The sequence below is a fragment of the Anabrus simplex genome, chromosome 1 (genome assembly GCF_040414725.1).
Source record: "Anabrus simplex isolate iqAnaSimp1 chromosome 1, ASM4041472v1, whole genome shotgun sequence".
Classification (NCBI taxonomy): domain Eukaryota; kingdom Metazoa; phylum Arthropoda; class Insecta; order Orthoptera; family Tettigoniidae; genus Anabrus; species Anabrus simplex.
This window is the reverse complement of record NC_090265.1, coordinates 517,319,425-517,340,343: the sequence shown is the minus strand read 5'-3', so window position 1 is coordinate 517,340,343 and position 20,919 is coordinate 517,319,425. Positions and strand designations below refer to the sequence as shown.

General features: G+C 38.2%; 1 protein-coding gene across 4 annotated transcripts in view; it reads right to left on the bottom strand.

Moving 5' to 3' along the window:
* The window catches only part of LOC136868763 (zinc finger protein 271), a 148,921-nt gene that overhangs the window by 50,318 nt on the left and 77,684 nt on the right, over positions 1 to 20,919 (bottom strand). For 3 of the 4 annotated variants that reach the window (XM_067144799.2, XM_067144800.2, XM_067144801.2), the window contains exon 4: positions 392 to 528. In XM_067144799.2, the coding sequence (XP_067000900.2) occupies positions 392 to 528 (137 nt within the window). Of the gene's footprint in view, positions 1 to 391; positions 529 to 20,919 lie in introns of those variants that run through there. The other variant, XM_067144802.2, reaches the window with a different exon arrangement.

Sequence of the window (20,919 nt, the reverse complement as noted above, 5' to 3'; positions counted from 1 at the left end):
TGGATTTTCATTTTTCCAAATAATAGTTTGCACAAGAAAACTGTAACAATTAATAAAGTTCTCATGAACTGTGATTTAAGTCAATTAAATATTAATCACGGGCATGTGAAGGGCTAGAAAATCAATATGCCAATGGGTTAATGAATGTTTTCTTTTTTCAGGTATTTCACAAATTTATTTTATACTGTATTAGTTTCCGCAGACTGAAGAACCTAACCTAGATACAATAGTGTGATATCAAGAAGAATTCTCCCAAAAATTGCAAGTAATACAATAATAAATATGGCGGATTAGGGTTATGTTTCATTTCCACAATCAATCAACTCATCTTTTTTTGGCAGTGAAAAATAAAAGCATTTATTTAGGCCTAAAATGAGACCACTATACTTACATGAAATAACTGCTGTCACACAAAGCTTGCAATTTATCTTGTGCCAGTAGTGATGTCTCAGCGAAGGAATGGCACAAGTAAAGCTTATCCACACACTCCCAGCATAACTGCTTAGGCAATCTATCTGCGCGACGCACCTTAAAAGAAAGAAAAAAGAAAAAAAAGGCTGTGAGGCAACATGAACTCAATACTTTGATTCTGTAAAGGACTACTTCTCTTATTCTGATCTCATTATAGCCACAGTCATATCAGAAAGCTGCAGATACCACATTTTCTGGCCTCTAAAATACACTACAGTTCCTGTCATTGAGACATGACTTTATATAACTCTGAGGTATAATTACCATTCAATTTATATGTTCTAAAAATTGCCAAAATATTCATGAAATCTTGATGCACAAAGTGTTAAAATATACAATTACTTTATTTCTATATTATGTAACACATTTTTATGAGATTCAAATATGAAACATCTCTATTACACCCATATAACATAAAAACAATTCATAAATAAGGAATCAAATAAAGATGAACCAGGAACAATCACACATATATATATGTATATATATATATATATATATATATATATATATATATATATATATATATATATATATATCACGGGCTATTTCATTTTAAAAAAATTATTTAACATACGATTTATAAAATTCTTTGACAATTCATTGTCCGTTGTTAAAACATTCAGGTACTTTGTGGCAAAAAACAAACATACACAATGCAAGAGCTTTGAAATTAAACACAGATAAGTAAGTGTTTAGAAGATTGCTTGAAAAAAGTGTCCAAAGTTCGCAGAAACAGGCGCTTTATTCATATTTCACTCCAAGTAACTGCATCCATTACAGAACAGCTCAATTGTACGACTCACTGTCCCAACCTTCATCATTCTCAGCAATGTCTTCAAAAACCTGTCTTAGATCATCAGTGTGAAAATATTGTGCAGAATGTTCTGGAATGAAAGCTCCAACGCGTAGTACATGCTTGTGGAAGTCTGAATCCTTTGGATTCCAGAAGATGAGCATTTTTTGAGCATCTACTAAAAAAATGAATGAAATGCAGTCAGATTATGAATCAAGAGCCTGACTGATTTTATTGTTTTGGAGTAATGGAGAAGAATAAGCTTTAACTTTTGTGTACAACAGTGTAAAAATATTGCCTTTGGGCAAACTTGTTTAACGTAATTCTTAACACCCCCTTGCTTTCTTGCTATTGAGGAACACCCGTCATATATTTGACGTACAACTTTATCAATTACTCCCAACTTTCTCAGAATATCGACAATTAATTCTGTTAAAACCTAATGCAGTCTTATCAATCGAAACATCATAAAAGTCTATGAATCATTCTGCGGGACCCTGTTTTGAGATGAACCAAACTATTACACTAACTTGAGATCTGTTTGATACATCTAAGGTTTCATCTGCCTGAATACCAATGAACTCACAAGAATTTAACTCTGCTTTGATTATATCCTGAATTATGCCAGTTACAGACTCAATTTCATTCTGCATTTTGCTTGATGTGCCTTTAAAGTCTGATGTGCACTGGAGATGATCTCGAATGTACTGTTCCTGTTTTGAAAGAAGAATCTAACAACTCTAGGTAATTGCCCCTGTTGATAGAATCTTCCCCTTCAAAATCACCTCGAAATCCAAGCTCCTGTTTCCCACGAAAACACAGTGTCAACAAGTCTCTCAACAACAAGCCGATTTTGTTTCATGACTTTGTTATGTTTAACGGTTTGAATTCTTGCACCTTCAGATAAAGAATGTTCTATACTCCCATGCCCCAGCAAACGAAACCTCACTCCATTCTGCATATTTTTATTTGAATATTGATGCTTCTCTACTTTTTTAAGAAAGTTTTTGTAGCAATTACACCACTTACAATTCCATTCCTTTTCACCACCAAATAAAACACATGTATAACAAAAAAAGCTTCTTGCTTCTGGAACAGGCTGTTATTCACAAACATGATGCATACCAAGAAAATTGAAATTTTTTTGTTACTTTACCGTCAAAATACTTAATATCCAACTCAGGCATACATCTTTTGTTTTTGGCTCCAGACTTCTCTTCGTAAGTCCAAGATGAGAACAGTTTACGTTTTAAAGAGTTCAAAAGACTCGTTAAGTTCTTCACTCGTTATTTCAACATGAGTTTCAATCGGATGATGTCCGTCTTGTTTTACACAACTAACAGTCCATGTCTGAATTGTCGCAAATAAAGACAAAAATGCACTGATTTCCTACTAATTCAAAAAAATAACACAATTAACAATATGGTACTTCATTGCCACCTTCACAGGAGGAGTTTTTACTATGTACTGAAATTAAGTAAGACTGTGATACACCTCCAAATATGGTGCAGAGTGGATGACTGATTTTGGAAGTTATAGTCCACATGGAACTAGAATAGGATTGACGTTTAAGAGAGAGAGAAGCTCCGTGTCGCCACGTCGCATTACTCAATGAAGGCCTCTTTGCGGCAAAGTCAATACCCTCCATTAATGATGTATTTTGAAGAATTCAACCAGATATTCAAAGTGATGCAAGTGTGTAACAGACTAGTATAACTTGGAAACAATTCTCTAAACCCATGGGTAAGTAGTGAAAATATCGAGCTTGATTAGAGGGTGGGGGTATTATTATGACTTGTGAAGTGTGGCTATATACGCTGGTATTTAGATTTATGAAGTTGTTTACGCCTATTCTTCTTCTTCTTCTTGTTGTTTCGTATAGGCCAGCTAAGGACCACGACATTCAACTATTGCATTTTGGAATGGGCTTTGATGTTTGCCCAATAGTTGCGCATCCTCAGGCTGTGTTGCTCCTTCCTCTCCTTTGTCCAAAGAGTGCCAGTCTTCTTTGTTGGTAGTCTGTCCTGGAACTTCATATGTTTAAGCATCTTCCTGAGTGCTGTCCGATCCTTTAAGATTCCTTCTGTTATACCCAGTTCCTGTAGATCTTTATCCACTTCCATCAACCATGGTGACTTGGTCTTCCTATTTTGCCAGTAGCTGAGAATCCGGTTGGTCAACCTGGTAGGATGCATCCTGTAGACATGCCCATAGAATGCAAGGCGTCTCTTCCTTGCTACATTCGTTATTCTTTCACAGTACTTGTAGAGCTCTTGGTTAGGCCGTCTTTTATAACTGTCCCCTTCCTTGACTGGCCCCAGTATCTTCCTCATTATCTTTCTTTCCCGGATTTCAAGTTTTTCCATGCGTCCCTTCCTGTTGAATGTTAAACATTCTGAAGCATATAAGGCTTCAGGGCAGATGACTGTCTGGTAGTGCTTCATCTTAGTATTACGAGAGAGACACTTTTTATTATAGGTATTCTTGGTCAGTTGGTATATGAATAAAAAACTCGAGTTGACAAAGCTGTTCCTTCAGAGAGATTGGATTCCAACCATTCTCCCAAGTGCTTAAACCTGTTGGTTTTCCTGATCTCTCCCTGTTCCAGATGCAACGTACAAGGTGATTCACCGATGTTCGTGATGAATTGTGTTTTTTCGAGAGACACATGTAGCCCAGCCTTTGCTGCTTGTTGTCTGAGAACATTTAGTTGTTTCACTGAAGCTTCTATTGAATTAGATGTAAGGGCCAGGTCATCGGCATACGCCAGACAGTCAACATTGAGCTCATTGCGCTTATGTCCCAGATAAATGCTACTTGGAATCTCCATTCTAGCTAACTCCTTTCGCCACTCTCTTATTACTTTTTCCAGGCACAGTTAAAGAGAGGGGACAGACCATCACCCTGTCTCACTCCTGATTTAATTTCAAAACTTTCTGATATGGTTCCTCTGAACTTTACTCGTGACCTGGTGTTGCTTAAAGTCTGTTAGATTAGGTTATGGGTCTTCTCATCAAGTCCTAGTTCCTGGAAAATCTTCATAAGAGTAGGTCTGTCTACTGAGTCATACGCCTTTGTAAAGTCGACTAAAATGACAACATATTTCGTACCGGCCATTTCTGCTTGATGTAATACTGATTGCAGATTGAGTATCTGTTCTGTACAAGAGCGTCCTTTTCTAAATCCTGCCTGTTACTCTCCTAATTGTGGGTCTAGTTGAGGTTCGTCTCTGTTTAATAAGGCTTTAGAGAAAATTTTGTATGTGACAGGTACCAATGAGATTCCTCGATAATTATTGATGTCAGTCAAGTCTCCTTTCTTGTGCAAGGGATGAATCAATGCAGTGGTCCAGTCACTAGGTAATGGGTGATATGAATAAACCGGAGACGTATCTCTTGTCTCATAAATATTAAGACATGTCTCAAATATATATGAATAAAAAAGCGATGTCTCAGCAGTGACCTTTGCTCCTTGAGACACAGCTCGTTAGCGGATTCTCCTGGAGACACATCTCCAAATGTATATGAATAAACTGGAGTTTAGTCTCTCTGAATTATTATTATTATTATTATTATTATTATTATTATTATTATTATTATTATTATTATTATTATTATTATTATCATTATTATTATTATTATTATTATTATTATTCACATTTTGATATCTGGAAGGATATTTTTTTCAAGTCTGAAAATTATCGCTCTCTATCACATGTTGGCCAAATGGTATTGAACGAATGTGCGAGTATCTTTGGTTCTGGTGTAAGCTATCTCATTTATGTTTAAGTGCCGTAAAATTCCCTGCCCATGCCTTTTTCGATTGCAATGTTTCTAAGTTTATTTAAAAGTTTCAACCGGCGGCTCGTGCCCTTGAAAAAATATGCTGTAACTGGTTTCACAACATTTAACAGATTCGCATAATAACATTATTCAGCCAATGAATTGCTGCCTCTATGAGTGCTGCTCTTTCTCAACCATCGCACCAAAATCTCACTTGCGCCGAATACTACGAGGGAAGCATTTGGTTTGGATCAGACAGATTTCGATGAAACTTCCATGAATTGTCAATCTACCTGTCTTAAATTTATTGCTGATATTCACTTTGTCATAAAATCAACGACATTGTTATAATTAATTGCTAAAGAATAGCTGGGTGGTTTGCAGCTGTATTAACCTCGCGTATGCACTGTAGAAATGCACTGTAGAAATGCACTGAGAGTTCTATTTTAAAGTTACATTAAACAGTGCGCTATAGAGTGAAAATTAGATTTTGACAACATGAACAGAATGTCTTGCTCGTCAAACCCATTTTATTAACATGCACAGTATATGAATATTTCAAAATATTAGGCTTTTAATACTTCTTTGTCGTTTACAATTGAAGCTAAAATATGTAATATGAAATCCTCGTCATTTGTATATAAACTTGCATGCTATAAATAGCCTTAAACTTTCGGATTCTTGTTGAGAGTGATTCATTTTGTCACACTGCGGGTAACCTATATAACGTCAATCATGCAGTGATGTTCTGATGTCTTAATTGATCATCCTACCATGTTTCATTGAAATCGCTGCCATCTACACACCATGTTCCATGTACAACTGGAGCAAAAATTTACTGTCAATAAATACCGGTACGGAAATGTTATTTCACGGCAGAACGGTTATCACCATTGAGTTCCGGATGTCTATAGCTCAGCATGTTACTTTCATTGCAATTTGTCCGGTCCAAATCAAACAACTCCCTTGTTAGTTATATTCGTTAATGAATATGGATAGCATTTTGTATTATTTCTATGTTTTGAAAGTTTGAAATTTAGACAGTTTATGCAACAGTATATATGTATTGGTTGTATATTATATACCGGGTGAGTTGGCCGTGTGGTTAGGGGTGTGCGGCTTTGGGCTTACATCCGGGAGGTAGTGGGTTCAAGCCCCACTGTGGGGAACCCTGAATATCGTTTTTCGTAGTTTCCCATTTTCACACCAGGCAAATGCTGGGACTGTACCTTAAGGCCACGGTCATTTCCATCCCACTCCTAAACCTGTCCCATCGTCGCCATAAGACCTATCTATGTCGGTGCGACACAAATTGTAGAAAAAGTACATTATATGCAGAAACACCCCTAGCTATGCACAAGTATGATCAATAAACTCCTTATATTCGTGAAGAATGAAGTACAAAGCGTGTTTAAAAAGTGTTTCAATGACTTTCAATGACCGCAGAAAATTATGCGTTTGTATGTGGATCCTAAATGTGATGATAAATACAATGTAACTTCTTACACAATATCTTGAAGGAAACTTACAAGAAATCTTAAATCAGTCGTTCCCAAGCTGGGGTTCAAGTATACTAAGTGTACGAGCCACTACGTTTTTGTAAGCCTAGAAAGAAGTAAAATAAGAACTAGTGATTACTGAATACTGATAGGTAGAATAGGCTCCCAAGTGAAACATAACTGAAGAAGAAGAAAAGTCTGCCAAGAACTATTCTAAATTTAAAAAAAAAATATCGGTGGGTGTTCCATTTCGGTTGTACTTGTTTGTTCTGCTCTTTTCTCCCTTTCATGTAAAATATTTTCCATTTGCAGTTGCAAAATCTGTTTTTGCACTGAAATGAGTTGTTCTGTTTTTTTTTTTTTTGAGAACACACTGTCGCTTTTCAATCTTTTTCGCTTTTAAATCTAACACTTTCATCTGTTCCAACAAAACCACTCTTCGTAGCTCTCTAATTGTTAATTCACTCGTCAGCTGACAGATACCAGAACCAGTGTGCGAGACTCGTCTCAACCGGAAGGAGACAAGTCTCGTTAGCGAGAAACAAACTTTATTCATATACATGACGAGTTCTGTCTCGCAAGTAACTTCCGTCTCAATCCTCCTTCGAGACTTGTCTCCGAGTTACATCTCATTTTTATTCATATCACCCAATGTTTCGGTCTCCCAGATGTTTTGTAGAATTTCTGTCAGCTTGCTTACAGTTTTGTCTCCAGCCTGCTTCCATAGTTCGGCTACTATTGAATCTTCTCCGGATGCTTTGTTGTTTTTCAGAGAGTGGATGATTTGTATTACTTCTTTGGATGGTGGTTACGAGTTTGGTTGCTTGATGTTATCTTGGTAAGCAAAAAAGGTATCAGGTGATTCACAATTAAGGAGATCCTCGAAGTACTTAGCGAGAAGGTGGCAATTGTCAGTGTCATTATAGGCTATCTTCCCATCTGGTCCATGGAAATGGAGACTGGGTGGACTGTAGTGACTAGGGTTCCGTTTAAAGCCTCTGTAAAAGTTTCTGGTGTTGTTCTTCTTGAAGTCATCATCCAACTGTGTCAATAGGTCTTTTGTGAATTGCCGTTTCACTTGTCTGATGATATTGGCAGTTATCTTCCGTTGCTCTATGAACTTCTCTGTTGTCTTGTGTCTTCTGTGAGTTCCACTTTAACCAGGCCATCTGCCTCTGCATTACCGCTTCTTCACATCTAGCTGTCCACCAGGCATGTTTCTTCTGTTTTAGTAATGGCACAGTCTCTGTTGCTACTTTCACTAGATTTTCCCTCAATTCATCCCAATCTCTGCATTCTATTCTCTCCAATTTCTCTGTAAACTGTCTGCAAGTTTTTCTAAATCAAAGTAAGTTTAACTGACTTGGTTCTTTTAGTGTTCCTAGGTAGAAATTTCAGCTTTATTTTGGAGAGGTAGTGGTCGGAGTCCAAATTTGCTCCTCTTAACACTCTTACATTCTGGATCTCTCTATGGGCTTTCCTTGCAATGGCAACATGATCTATCTGAAATTCCCCTAAGAGGTTGTTGGGTGACGTCCAGGTCTTCTGTTTCCTTGGTAGTCTCTTAAAGGCCGTTGACTTCATTACCAGGTTGAAAGCTTTGCAGAGTCCCACTAGACGCTCCCCATTTCTATTTGTTCGTAAGTGAGCTGGGTGTTCTCCCACAATGTCTCTAAATTTGCGCTCTTTCCCTAACTGTGCTTTGATGTCCCCGAGTAGAATGATTGTATGACGCTCTGGGACTTTACTGATGATGTCCTCTAGTTCTTCCCAAAATTTGTCGGTACTTTCAGGGTTACGTTTATTGTCCTCATTGATAGGTGCGTGAACATTTACTGCAGTGTAGATCTTGTTTGTGCACCGGAACGTTAGAAGGGACACTCGACTATTGGGCGAGTTGAAGTCATTTACCAAGTCCAGTATCTTATGGCTTACAATGAACCCAGTCCCCAGGTGAGGTACATTCTTCATTCTCCTGCGCCCTACCTTTCCCTTAAAAATACGGTACCCCTGGGAATCAAAGGCATGCTCATCTGTATACATGGTTTAATGTATTGCTGTGAGTAGTATCTTGTGGTGAGTCGAAGTGTCAGTTAAATGCTTCAGTTTGCCTAGCTTAAGTAGTGAGTTGATGTTCAATGTGGCGAAATAGTTCGGTTCCTTATATCGGATCTTATTGATAGTAGCTCCAGGACGCTCCGACTCGTCCTCAAGGCATGCTGGTGTGGGCTCCCCAGAATCTGAAGGCCTACTAACATCGCCAAAGGCGGAGGTGGATTAGACACCACCTGGGGTAGTTACTTCCGTGAGTTTGTCCTCCATGCTTTAGTTGAAAACTGTCTTAGGAGACGAGAGGTTAAACCCCCTGATCGAGATACTACCGAGGTTGTGAACTTCGGTAGGTTTATTTAGGGTTTTCTCCCTTAGACTGGTCGCCTTCCCACGCTTACAATGGAGACTAATCTTCCCCACAGCGGTTCTTCCGCCTTCCTTGCCGTTGGATGATGTAAACCATCTTCGTCCGCCTTAGAAGCCGTTGACCGTTTTTCTCTTTAGTTTATTATATTTTCACAGACCACCAAGATGGCTCCCAGCAGTAGGCTAAGATCTGTTGCCTTAGAAATGCCTTAACGGAAGAGTGGAGTTATATATCTAGTTATTAGTATCTATGGAGACCAAGAAAATTTAGCGAGTGGGTGGTTGTTAGGGCAAGGTTAGTAGCCAAAATACACTCTTAATATGTTATCTATGGAGCAATTGTAGTAAAATCCAACATGGAGGCACTTCGGGCAATAAAATGAAACAAAATTTTACCCTCAAATAAATTAAAATAAGCTCCAGACTTCCAAGACAACACGTTCACACAACCACCACACCAATTAAATGCTCAAACACTCCCAAACACCCACCAACACCACACAGAACGCCTATTATTATTATTATTATTATTATTATTATTATTATTATTATTATTATTATTATTATTATTATTATTATTATTATTATTATTATTATCATCTACCTAGTTATGTACAACATGTTGTCAGTACAGACTTTGTTTGGCATAAATTGTGGTCGTATCATTTATTATTTGTGCATTGTATAATCTGTCTTGTGTAACAGAACACGTGAGGTTATGTCACGATACTTCTGCTGTATGTTTATTAATACGACTTTATTTAATGTAAAATACGTAATTAATAGTACATAATTTATTATTACCTGTAGACATTATGTACAAATCCGATGTAATGTTGTGCAAGACAGTGTAAAAGTCTAGAACAACGCACCTTTGTTCTACAGAACGTTCTATTCATTTGCATATAGGTTATTGGAGACTCGAGAAGATATGAGGAAGCATCTTGTACATACTTTTCTGGAAGCCTGGCCAGACAAGGTATATAAAAGGACAGACTTGGGTTGTTTAATCTAGTTGTTAGTCATGTTGTGGTTTTGCTGTATAAGTGGTTATGTTGTGTCAGTACCACATCTGTTCTTGTCAAGTGTTCCGTAGTTGGCTGACGTGCAAATGTGGGAGTCGATTAAGTTCAAGATGGTGGTTCATTTGATGTGCATATATTAATGTTTGTAAATAAAACAGTGTGCATAACTGACAGCATCCAGTGTGTGTGCACTTTGTGATTATGATAAAAGTAAACATAAAAATAAGCATATGCAATGCATAATTATGATTAGTATTTGCAGCACCCTTAGTATTTATCAATAACATAATATAATTAGAATTCCCCTACGACAGTTGCCCGTTTACAATAGTAATACTTGTCTTTTCCTATTTTAACTATTTTGCTTACTCTAACCACAGCTGCAGTTCTATCTAACACTTTATTTACAGAAATGAGAGGACCATTATCACCTTTCTCCCAGTCAAAGTACTCTCGTACAAATAACGTCCTGAGTTTGTCCCTTTATAGGATTGCCTTTGCCGAAACATTTCCTCTCTTCACTTTCCGCCGCTGGATTAAAGCAGGCAGACCATGTAAACGGAGTGGATAGGGAACAAGCAAGAAGCCTGCCTCCTCCACCAAGTCAGTGCTTGTTCTACATCAGACATTTAGTTCTTTAGTTCTTTGCCTGAAGTCTTAAGTCAACTAAAACACATCATATTATGAGAAGATCATAACCATAATTTTTGTTATTATATGTATTTTAATGTTATAATTATTCCTGTAACATTGTCTTTGTCTGGTATACATATGTTTTAGTTATCACATAATCTGTTTAATTTTTATTTGGCTGAAGATGGCCGCTAAGTGACTGAAACTAGTCCCAAGACTGATGTAATATCATTTACTTGATATATTGTATTGAAAAGGTTGACGCTCTTGTCAATTTATTTCTTACCATGATACAAAAGACCAGGAAGGACAAGTTCAGGAATGAAAAAGTCTGAGAGGACATGGGAATAGGAGACTTACTCCTACATAGGATTCAGAAAGCAAGACTGTAGTGGTTTGGCCACGTAAGAAGGATGAGTGCAAGCAGGACTGCAAGAAGAGAAATGAAAGAGAAGTAAAAGGAAAAAGACCAGTGAACAGACCCAGAAGAAAAGGGACACATCTGGTGAAGAAAGATGTTGAGGAGACAGGACAAGACTGGGAGAAGTTTATGAGAGAGTGGTTCATGGACAGACAAAGATGGTGGGGGCTTGTAAACCACATCTGGGCAATTGGAGATGGTCAACGATAATGATGATGATGATGCTGTTAAATGTTTTATTCTTCAGGTAATATATAAATATGATTTAATCATAAATTAGTTTTGACTGACAGAAGAACCTAACTTAAAGATTAACGAAGGTTTTTATCTGGCAAAAGAAGGCAGGTATTGGAAAATATGAAACATGTACGCCGAGTTCAATAACGTTTGGTAAACTGACATTGCTATGTTTTTATATAATGATATATAGAGTCTATTTCTAACACTTCTAATGAACAAACTGCACTGGATAGCGTAACACATAACAGCTGTAAATCACAGTGAAATAATACTTTGACAATGCAAGTGGTTTAATGCAGTGAGAATTCATACGAACAAAGATTAAAAATTAGTGTCACACATACATACTGCGGATTTGCTGTTTGTCAAAATGCTGACTGAGATGGTGCCCTTTACAGTTTCATAATTCGTGGGTTCCCTTTTCCTAACCTTGATGCTTCACTGCTGTTCTTTGCAGGCAATGACTAGTTTCAAAGAACATCGAAACTAGTGTAGAGAACTAGAACTCAAGTTCGCCGGAGTCAGAACAATCAGCCAACCAGCGGAACATGCGCGGTTCTCCAACACCTAGACCAATCAAGACCATTGGGAGTCAGTCTTGGACCAATCCAGCTGACTGCAGGTGATACGGAACACTGTTATTTTGGAACAGGATGTAGCTAGACCAATCCCGCTGGAGTGCAGGCGATGCGGAACAGTGATGTTTCAGAACAGGATGTTCAGGATACTGCAGACCAATCTCGCTCGAGTGTAGGCGACACAAAAACCTGTTCTTTTGGAACAGGATGTTCCAATGTACTGTTCATTTAAGGATCAGATCCGAGTCCAGAACAGTTCCAAAATAACCGTTGTGATATTTTTTTTGCCCATCTCTACCACTAATGCTTTCTTCCCACCCCATCTACATTAAAGCTGGAGATCACGTATTGAAGCAACTGTTAATCCCATTCTAGTTCAGCGTGGACTATAGTTTCAGTGTTCTCCCTAAAACCTTTTTAACGGGGGCACACTGTCTAGCCGTTTTTACAGACTGCCCGAGTAAATTCACCTAGATATGTGCTAGTTACATAATATTAATACATAATACCAATCTAGTTGGTCCGTTATAGGACATTATAAATTTTCCAGCAAACTCATTCCTTTACAAAGGAAAACTTTTTTATCACTTTACAAAGGAAAAAATTTAATGTATCCTCCTATTCAATACATAACGTAATTCCATCATAGATGGAGTAATAAAATTCAAAAATGTTTCGACTCGTTTGAGCCATCTTCAGTGAAGTAAGGTGGGGGGGTTAAAGTAATTTACATAATAAAGCTAAAAATGTGCTAAAAACATAATGGAGCAACAAATGAGAAACAAAAGAGACATGATGGAAATAAAAACAATACAATACAGAAATGCCAACTTTCAACAGAGGCAATTCATAATACACCCATTATGACGACGGGGGGGGTAGATTTTTTTCCCCCCGAGATCTTGCTATCTTACATATCACTAAAAATTCAATGAACAACATCGCTCTCCAATCACTGGTGATTAGTGTTTGGTAAACGTACATAGGTGACATGTTTTTTCTTTTGATATCATGTGCATCCTCTGCACTAACAGAGCACTTAACAGTTCGGAGTTCATATTAGCACGGAATTCAGTCTTGCTCTCCCTCATCATGCACATCTGAAAAAACGTGGCTACACACAATACAAAACACGTGCAAATGAGATTTTGAGGAACGCAGTAAATAGGGCCATTCATTTGAGTATTTCTCCCTAAATGTTTGAACCATTTTTGGTTTATTACTAGCGTCACTAGTCACGGTAACGTCATTACACACATTTTCCTGCACAAGAAATCGCTGCGTTATTTCAAACCTTTCGCATTTCATGACACACGATTAGCATATATCCTAGAAGAGCAATATGTATAAATCTGGCAAGCAAAATCGCAATAAATACTTCTTGAACAGTCACGCACACAGTATTCACAATGAAATGGAGTTTGCCACCACTTTGCCGCCAAAACAAAGACTAAAGAAGTCGCATACTTGCATGGAAGTCTGATAATATGACGAACAAAGACAACAACTCCGCCCGATATACCACTTCACAGGTGCCTAATTTTTCGGTACTGGAAGCACACACTATGTTCGGCGTGCGAAAACTCGAAATGTTCTTAAACGAGGGACACGAAAGGGGTTTAAATGATTACTGAGAAATCCAAAAAGAATATTCTGATTATTCCAGCTGTAGTAGTATTCTTTGTGTATCCTTCTGAACACTTCATACACTTAAGATTTAAAAATCATCAAAAAATCGTAAATTGTGGTGTGTGACTCGTAAAGGTGTAATTATGATGGGTGATTCGTAATTAATACGACTGAATCATAATAGTTGGCATCTCTGACAATATACAATATTACCATCATTAGGTGGAGCAATAAATAACTCAATGAGACAAATTCAGCGGAAAAAAGGGGGGGGTAATATAATACAATACATAATTGAATCTAAAAAGTGTGTTAAACCTAAGAAGAAAAGAAATGAAAACAAACGAAAACAAATGATACAGATGGAAATGAAGAATAAGTGCTTATAGTGAGGTGGCAGACCTCTAAGTTAAAATTTTTTACACTTTGTACAATTCAAAAACAGGATGAAATAACTGTGTTGAAAATTCAGGTTAACAGTCTGTCTTTGAACAGTCACCATCATCACGAATGGCTAGGAGGGAAGCGAAAAGTTTGAGATACCAAGTTTGAGAGGAGACAATGAGCCAGGTGAAATGTATGTGACAAGCAATGGAAAAACACTGATAAATTTCAAATTTTAGAACAGCAGCATTCTCAAGTTCTTCTCAATTTAGCGGGCACATTCTCGATGATTGTTACCAAGGTTGGCTAGGCCGGGAGGGCAGATTCTAATATCTTGTAATAACTCATTCCTGATTGCCAGCGTGCTAAGTTGGGCTTATCAGTTGGTAAATAACACACCTATCAGAGCGCATGGCTAGTGCATACCATGGAGGCCACTGCGTAGTCTACTTGGAGCCACTAGCAGTGCCAATGCACTATGAGAGACTTTGTCTGATTTTCAAAAACTGATGCCGGCCTGGCCACTGTGTGCTCCAAATTAAGAAGTAAATACTGTAAAACAGTTTATTTAAATAATAAGCCTTCATTACTGCCAGCATAATTGCATCAATTACATCAGAGTTTACATGTTTAACTTGACTATCATCCAGTGTCCTGCATGAGCGGTGTCTGGATTAGCGTGAAATCGCATGCTAGCACTCAGTTCCGCTAGACGTCACAAACTCATTGGCATTTCCCCCTGTGGGCAGGGGCGGAAGAACAACACCCATGCTATCCCCAGCCTGCTGCAAGAGGCGACTGAAAGGGGCCCCAGGGGCTTTTGGGAGTGTGGGTTGGCGACCAAGGGGCCCTTAGCTGAGTTCTGGCAATGCTGCCATTTATTTGTGCCAGGCTCCTCACTTTCATCTGTTATCCGATCTCCCTTGGTCAACTTTTATTCTTTTCAGATCCCAGCCGTATTAGGTCATGAGGCCTAGGGAATCTTTCATTTTTACGCACTTCGTGGCCTTTTCTTTCTTTGGCCACTACCTTCATTTTTCGAAGTGTAGGATCCCTTTCATTTTTTCATTCATTAATGTGAATACAGGATGGTTGCATAGTTACACATCCTTTTAAAACAATAATTACGCTCCACAGTGAAAGAGCGCCGGAGTTATGTGATTATGGACGAGCTTATAACACTAGAAGTTCAAAATCCTCTTATGACTCGTTTGTGATAACAACACTAAAATAGTTCAATTTAGCAGATAATATTTACCTGTCCGATATTACTGTTTATACCCTGACGGGAATACATTGAAATTTCATCATATCCACCCAGCTGACGAAAATTTGTGGGGAGAACATCGAGCTTATTCAGTAAAACCTCGTTGGAACGTTTCTGCTGGGGACAAGGAAAGAGAATGTGTTAAGTAAGAAAAAAACCAAACCAAACACCATGGCACTACAGCCCTTGAAGGGCCTTGGCCTACCAAGCGACCGCTGCTCAGCCCGCAGGCCTGCAGATTACGAGGTGTCGTGTTGTCAGTACGACGAATCCTCTCGGCCGTTATTCTTGGCTTTCTAGACTGGGATTAAGTAAGAAAAAGTAGAACTAAATACATGAATAAAAACTGTCCAGCACGGGTATGTAAGCACTGGATTTCTTTTCTTCCCTGATATGAAAGCATTTTACTTCATGTACATATGGGTACAGTGAAAGATATAGGCCAGTGTCAGCCAACTGTGTGTACGTGTGATGTCAGGTAACACGTCACACACTCTGCTCGGGCAGCGAAACGAGTAACTGAGAAGTGTAGGCTAGAGGGGCGAGGGGAGTCACAACGTCATTTCTAGGGGGAGGTCTAAGGGCTGCAGGTAGTACAATGCGGTTGTGTGTAGTACATATTTCTTTCCACATAATTTATTGTAACGTAACTTTGTTATGAAGTAACATAAAAGTTATAAAGCAAAAACACATACAAACTAAACTTGCTTTTTCCGGTGAATCTTCGGAACTGATATTGAACACGAAATTGTTGTGTTTTGCAATATCACCCACTGTAAAAAAATAGTGCTAATAGTAACAAACAGTACAGTTTTACAACAAAAATAATACAGAGAGTAATCTGAAAACTCAAAACATACGTTTTATCTCATGATATCGATACTCAGCTGCCACTCGTGGGTTTCCTTGATTTTTGTAGTCTTGTTTTGTTTACTAGTTTTGCAATATCTGGAGTTAATGTTCGAGGAAACACTAAGTTTAAGAGCACACTTCAAATGGTGATCTGACAACTGGCTTCAATGTTTTGGTTTTGTTGATTTAAAATAGAAAAGATTCGTTCACAGGCATATGTGGGACAGAAAATACTCAACATTCTCGCTGCAAACCTATGCAATCAGGGAAACCTTTTTAGTTATTTTATATTATGAGCCCAACTACTTCAGAATTGCGCCCTACCATAGAAGGTGCACCATCTGTTGCTATTGAAACTAGTTTGTTCCATGGCAAAGAAGCATTTTCAACACTTACAATGCAGTTGAAAATGTCGATGCCTTTCGTGGTATTCTTCATAGGCACTAAATCCAGTATTTCCTCCCAAAATGTAAAGTTTTTGTTAACCCTTCGTATGAAAACGGCTAGCTGGGCCGTGTCAGAAATATCTGTGCCCTCGTCAATTGCTAAGGAGTATCCTCGGAAGCTTTTTGTCAGATCTAATAATTGTAGGTGGACATCATTAGATAGGTTTTGAATTTTTGTCGAGACTGTGTACACAGACAAGCTGGTAGCTTCGAACTCTTGAGTGATATTTAGACAAAACTCCTCACCTACTAGAATTAAACATTCCGTTACGAATTCACCACCACTGAACGGTTTAAGTTTCTTTGCAATTAAATATGAAATTTTATAACTCAGTCGAACTGCTGACTCACTGATCGAATGCTCGACATGGTTATTTAATTTACCTTTTCGTTCTGTAATTACACGTACCTTTTCCTCGCCTTGATACTGATCGTAATCTGCAGCGTGATACAAACTGTAGTGGCGTTGTAAATTATATATTTTTACATACTGTAGCTCTCCTATCATTTTCAACAAATAAATATAGATCTTCCCATAAAGATTAAAAGATCGGAGGCGTAGATAGCTTCTCGCACCGTGATGTGCCCGGTTCGTTCATACTTATGTATTGTAGAGTACCACTAACACCATACGGCTGAGGATACTGATAGATATGTCAAAATCATAAAAAGCCTTTATTCGGAATTTGATCCTAGATTTAAAAATTTGGAGTGTTTGGAAACTTATAATCAACTTTTAACCACCCCATTTTCAGTTGTTGCAGATAACGTTGGCCTAGACCTACAATTAGAGTTATTAGATTTACAGTGTGATAGAGAACTAAGAGATAAATTTTAAAATAAGAAGGATTTGTGTGGCTTTTTATGAAAAGTAGCTATAAAAGCCGTAGCCACCAGTATGTATGGCACTTCACGTGTTTACTACAAAGCGAGGCTGTCTCTTCGTCTCCAGTCTACGACAGCAGCTCCTCACCTTCTGCGTTCTTACGTCACATGGGCTCTCCGACGTCACACTGTCTCTCTTACATCACACGCCAGCCAGTTGGCCGACCCTGATATAGGCTATCTGCCATTTCTAAAGATGAGATGAGAGTATTCAAAGACATGAAAAAGACGAGAGAACAAATACAAAAACTTTCCCACTGGGGCTTAATAAATAACAATAGTGTATTTAAAGGTGTGTAAAACACCAGACAACAAATATAAAAACATTTGCACTGGGTTGCGTTCACAAAATACTACTCTCCAACTCTGAGTAAACTCTGAGTTCACTCTATCCGTTCACAAAAGTAAAGAGTTAACTCTACAAGAGGTTCAGAAATTGCATTCGAGTTAACTCAGAGTATACTCTTTTTACTCTGTGTAAATAGGTGGGTAGATTTAACTCGACATGCGCAGTAATGCATTCATTGGTGGCGGTGAAAAATATTAAAATGCGAGTATATTGACATGGCAATGAATTCAAATTATTTTCTAGTAGTTGATAAAGAAGGGCATTGTGTATTGAATAAACAAGGATATATTTTCGTTTAAAACAGGAAAAATAGGTACCAATTTAAAGAAATAGAAATAATATGATAGAATTTTTATAAGAATACCCATGTTATGAATGATCAGGTGATTTATTAACCTCATCTTTCTAAGATTTCCTTGGTAAATGTATAATACGCAACTTTAAAAAAAATTTTAGATGACCTTCTAACTCTCATGAAACGGATCTGTACGAATCAAGTGCTAAGAGCCAAATTACAACCAGAAATTGCTTTCGTGGGTCTTGCAATGGTCTTTCTCGTTCCCCGCTTTTGGATTTAGAAAGTTTAGGGCCAATGACTCTGAGTAGATGTTCGAATGCTGATCCGGGCAATCGGACATGTTGTTTAAATTCAGTTTCGCCATAATTGTTAACAACATAATCTACATAGCTTATTGTGCACCAGTGCGGAGCCAATGTATTGGTGTTCATCATCAATGTAATCAGATTGTTCCTACGAGATAAAGAAAAACAGATACTGTTTTAAGGCACGACTTGGTAAGGCAAGTAGTAACAACTCATATAGCTCGCTGCTATGAAGAAACTCACTTGGAAATTAGACATTAAATTCCTCGCGAATGTGGTTATGGTAAAACAAATAACCTTCCTTAATTGATCAGCCATATTATGTTACTCTGTATTCACACCAAGCGTTCACGAAATAGCGTTACTCAGAGTTAACCTTACTAGTTACTTCGCGATACTGTACTCTACCCCAACTCTACTCCGAGTCGTATTTTGTGAACGCAGCCCTGGGGCCCATAAAACTACCAGTGCATTATTACACATCACACTCTTTCTAAAAAAAAAAATTCAGCTGAAGCCTTATATTTCGGACCAGTGGGTTATTAAATGTTTTCTGGTTATTTCAAGGTTAAACTCGGCCATGTGCGAGAGAATGACTTTGACTGTCATCTTGAATGCGACAACACTTCGACTGATAATACCAATATAAATGGTCCGTTATTGAACATTATAAATTTTCCAGCTAACTCATTCCTGGTTGCCAGCGTTTCACCCCCGTGTCCTAGGCTGGGCTCATCAGTTGGTACCTAGCACACCCACCAAGACGCATGGCTAGTGCATACCGTGGAGGCCACTGCGTAGTGAGACAGTGTCTCATAGTGCATTGGCACTGCCGGTGGCTACAATTAGCTTACGCAGTGGCCTCCACGGTATGCACTAGCCATGCGTCTTGGTGGGTGTGCTAGGTACCAACTGATGAGCCCAGCCTAGCACACGGGGGCGAAAGGCTGGCAACCAGGAATGAGTTAGCTGGAAAATTTATAATGTCCAATAACGGACCATTTATATTGGTATTATAAATTTACTCATTCGGAACAAATATTACAGATTCCCTATGGGAATCAACTTCTGTATCATCTAATGGCCAAGCAGGCATCAATTTTTAGTAGTGAGACATAGTGTCTCATAGTGCATTGGCACTGCCGGTGGCTACAATTAGCCTACGCAGTGGCCTCCACGGTATGCACTAGCCATGCGTCTTGGTGGGTGTGCTAGGTACCAACTGATGAGCCCAGCCTAGCACACGGGGGCGAAACGCTGGCAACCAGGAATGAGTTAGCTGGAAAATTTATAATGTCCAATAACGGACCATTTATATTGGTATTATAAATTTACTCATTCGGAACAAATATTACAGATTCCCTATGGGAATCAACTTCTGTATCAACACTTCGACTGACTCGATCCGAAACTTGAAGGTGCGAGTTTCAACATACGTGCCAACGTTGAAAGATGCGGATGCCTGTCCACTTCCTGCAATTTGTCTTCATTAGTAAGGGATTTCACGACTTTTTTCAGTATCCATGACTGGGCTAGCAAAAAAAAAAAAAAAATGCATCATGATACTCAGCTTCACATGATTATGTTCCTATTCGTAGGTAGTCTATCATGCGACGAATATCTGCTTCCCTTCACTGAATCACTCAAACAGAATACATTTCTAACTTCTGAATGGAATGTGAAATACAAGCCAAACAGTCTTACTGGGTTATTCAGCAATATGAATGAAAAACGGAGAACAAACCTGAACATTCCTGAGGCTAACCGCTTGCTTACTGAAGATGTAATTTACACATTAAAGTTCAGGAATTCAAGGCCGTCTCCCGTTTCTGTGCAAATTTCCCCGACCTACCCCCTGTGGTGATGGCTCTAATCTGTGTTGGACATCACGTTCCCTTCACAACAGATGACAAAAAACATTTTCAGGGCTAGGAAAAATGTAATCGCACTAAGCGGTAATAGTGAAAATTTGTGATGCGACAAGCGAGATATTTTTAAATATATTTATTATGTCATGAATCAAGACTTTGAATTTATGAGTTAAGCGAGAATCACCTTAATGAGGAAAGCATTAATGAGATTGCACAGTATTTTCTTACGTCTGGTTACTTTACTGGCACTTGAAATATGTCTTCATGATGTGTACAAGGTTAAGTTATGTTAGGTGATGCTGTTTGAATAAGAAAACTGAATGTTTGCAACAGGAGCCATTGGAGTAGGTTTACTCTGATTTTTCAGAATAAAACTGAACATACGCATTCACGTCTTGGAATTAGAAAAATAACTTACGAGTAAGCTATAGCACGGAAATCTGTGAAAACACAAGTTTTGAACCAAGTGGTAGTGGTTACATACGGATTTTAATGTATGGGTTTTTCCCAAATTTTACAAATAATCAGATGTAACGTCAATCTGCTATAGCGAGTATATATTTTGCTGTTACAAGTTTTCACTATAACTGACTTATATTGTGGTCTCACTATATGCTACCAACAAGTAATTCAGCAAGATGCGCTAAACATCGCAATGCCCTTTACCAAAATTGCAATTCTTGATCAATAAATTCATCTGAATCTTATATCATGAAATAAGCTCACCAGACAAAAAATTAGTCACCCCTAGGGAAATCATTACAAGCATC